The sequence below is a fragment of the Pteropus vampyrus genome, unplaced genomic scaffold (assembly GCF_000151845.1).
Source record: "Pteropus vampyrus isolate Shadow unplaced genomic scaffold, Pvam_2.0 Scaffold142, whole genome shotgun sequence".
Taxonomy (NCBI): Eukaryota; Metazoa; Chordata; class Mammalia; order Chiroptera; family Pteropodidae; genus Pteropus; species Pteropus vampyrus.
Window position 1 is genome coordinate 2,358,623 of NW_011888923.1, and position 1,394 is coordinate 2,360,016.

At 60.8% G+C, this 1,394-nt stretch overlaps 1 protein-coding gene across 1 annotated transcript in view; it reads left to right on the plus strand.

Moving 5' to 3' along the window:
* Window positions 1-1,394, plus strand: part of NPHP4 (nephrocystin 4) — a 183,633-nt gene that overhangs the window by 80,380 nt on the left and 101,859 nt on the right. The window contains exon 18 of the mRNA XM_023535625.1: window positions 773-933. Within this exon, the coding sequence (XP_023391393.1) occupies window positions 773-933 (161 nt within the window). The remainder of the gene's footprint in view (window positions 1-772; window positions 934-1,394) is intronic.

Genomic DNA, 1,394 nt, shown 5'->3' on the forward strand with positions numbered 1-1,394 from the left:
GCAGCGTGTCACCCCCGAGACCCTGCGCTCCACCGGGGAGGCACCCCTCCCCCTTCTCCCACGTTACCCCGAGCGGGGCCTGGCACATGGTGGGGGCACAGTCACTATTTGCTGAATGCGAACTAGTGATTGTATCGAAAAGACCTGGCAGGCGATGGGCTGCGGTGACATGGAGCAGTGGCGAGGGAGCGGGAGGGGCTGCTCTGCTGGGACGTCTGGGCCGACACAAGCTGCCAGCTCGGGGAGAAGGCAGAGGGTCCCGCTAGGATATGCCGCGTTCAGGTGCAGGTAGAACTCTGGGTCAAGGGCCAGCAGCGGCGGGTCTGTGCTTCTGGGAGACGTTGGACGTAGGGTGTGGAGAGCGCCCAGGGGTGTCCTTGGAGGCCTGTGCCGAGCTCTGCTGTATGCTGGGACCGTGCTGGCTTTGACGGATGTCCACCAGTGTCTCCTTAAACCCCGCGCGTGCAGCAGAATGTACTCCAGGGCCAGCCCAGCGGGGCCTCGTCCGTGTCCAGCACGGACCGTTTCCCGAGGACTTGGTGAAAACCGTACATCTCATTTTGGGAAGAGTTTAATGGGGAGAAGTGGGGTCTTCTGACACCACTGTTAATTCCATCAATCTGGATATTTCGTGATATTTTGATGAACGTGTTTATTAAACTGTAGCTGTGACGGAACAGAAGTTAGGAGCAGCAGCCAGACAGAGACCTCTTCGAAGTGTGAGGACGGTGACCGTCCAGTGACTGCGGACTCACTCGGCTCTCCTCGACAGGGCCCCCTGGCTTCCAGCTGCGGTACCTGGTGGGCCCCGGCTTCCTGAAGCCCGGGGAGCGGCGCTGGTTCACCCGCTACCTGGCCGTGCAGAGCCTGCAGGTGGACGTCTGGGATGGAGACTCTCTGCTTCTCATCGGATCGGCCGCCGTGCACTTGAAGGTACTGGGTCCCTGCAGGCCCGCCCGGTCAGGGCGCAGCGTCCCCCTGAGAGGCCCTGTCTGCTCGTGGGGCTGGCCATGGCCCAGCGCAGGGCTGTGGTCCTGCTTTCTCGCTCACAAATTAAAAACGCCACCAGGTTCTCTTATTTCCAAAAGACAACGATTTTCACGAAAGCTACGTTCTGTAATGTTGGGTTATGTTCGCTCAGTGTCGGTTCTTCTGCAGATCGACCAGGTGACTTCTGTCATCTTCTGCCCCTTCCCCGGGGAGGCTGCAAGGCCCCTGAGAGCAGCTCCAGGCCGGCCATGTTCCTGAGGGCCCGGCCTGTCCGAGGGATGCCTTCGGCGTGGGAGGGAGGGGTCGGGGTGTGACAGTGTGACCTCGCGCCCGTCGTTCAGGGCGTGAGCGGTGCTTTTCTAATTCTGGTCAGAACTGGGATCCAGTTCTTTCCCTACTGGTGC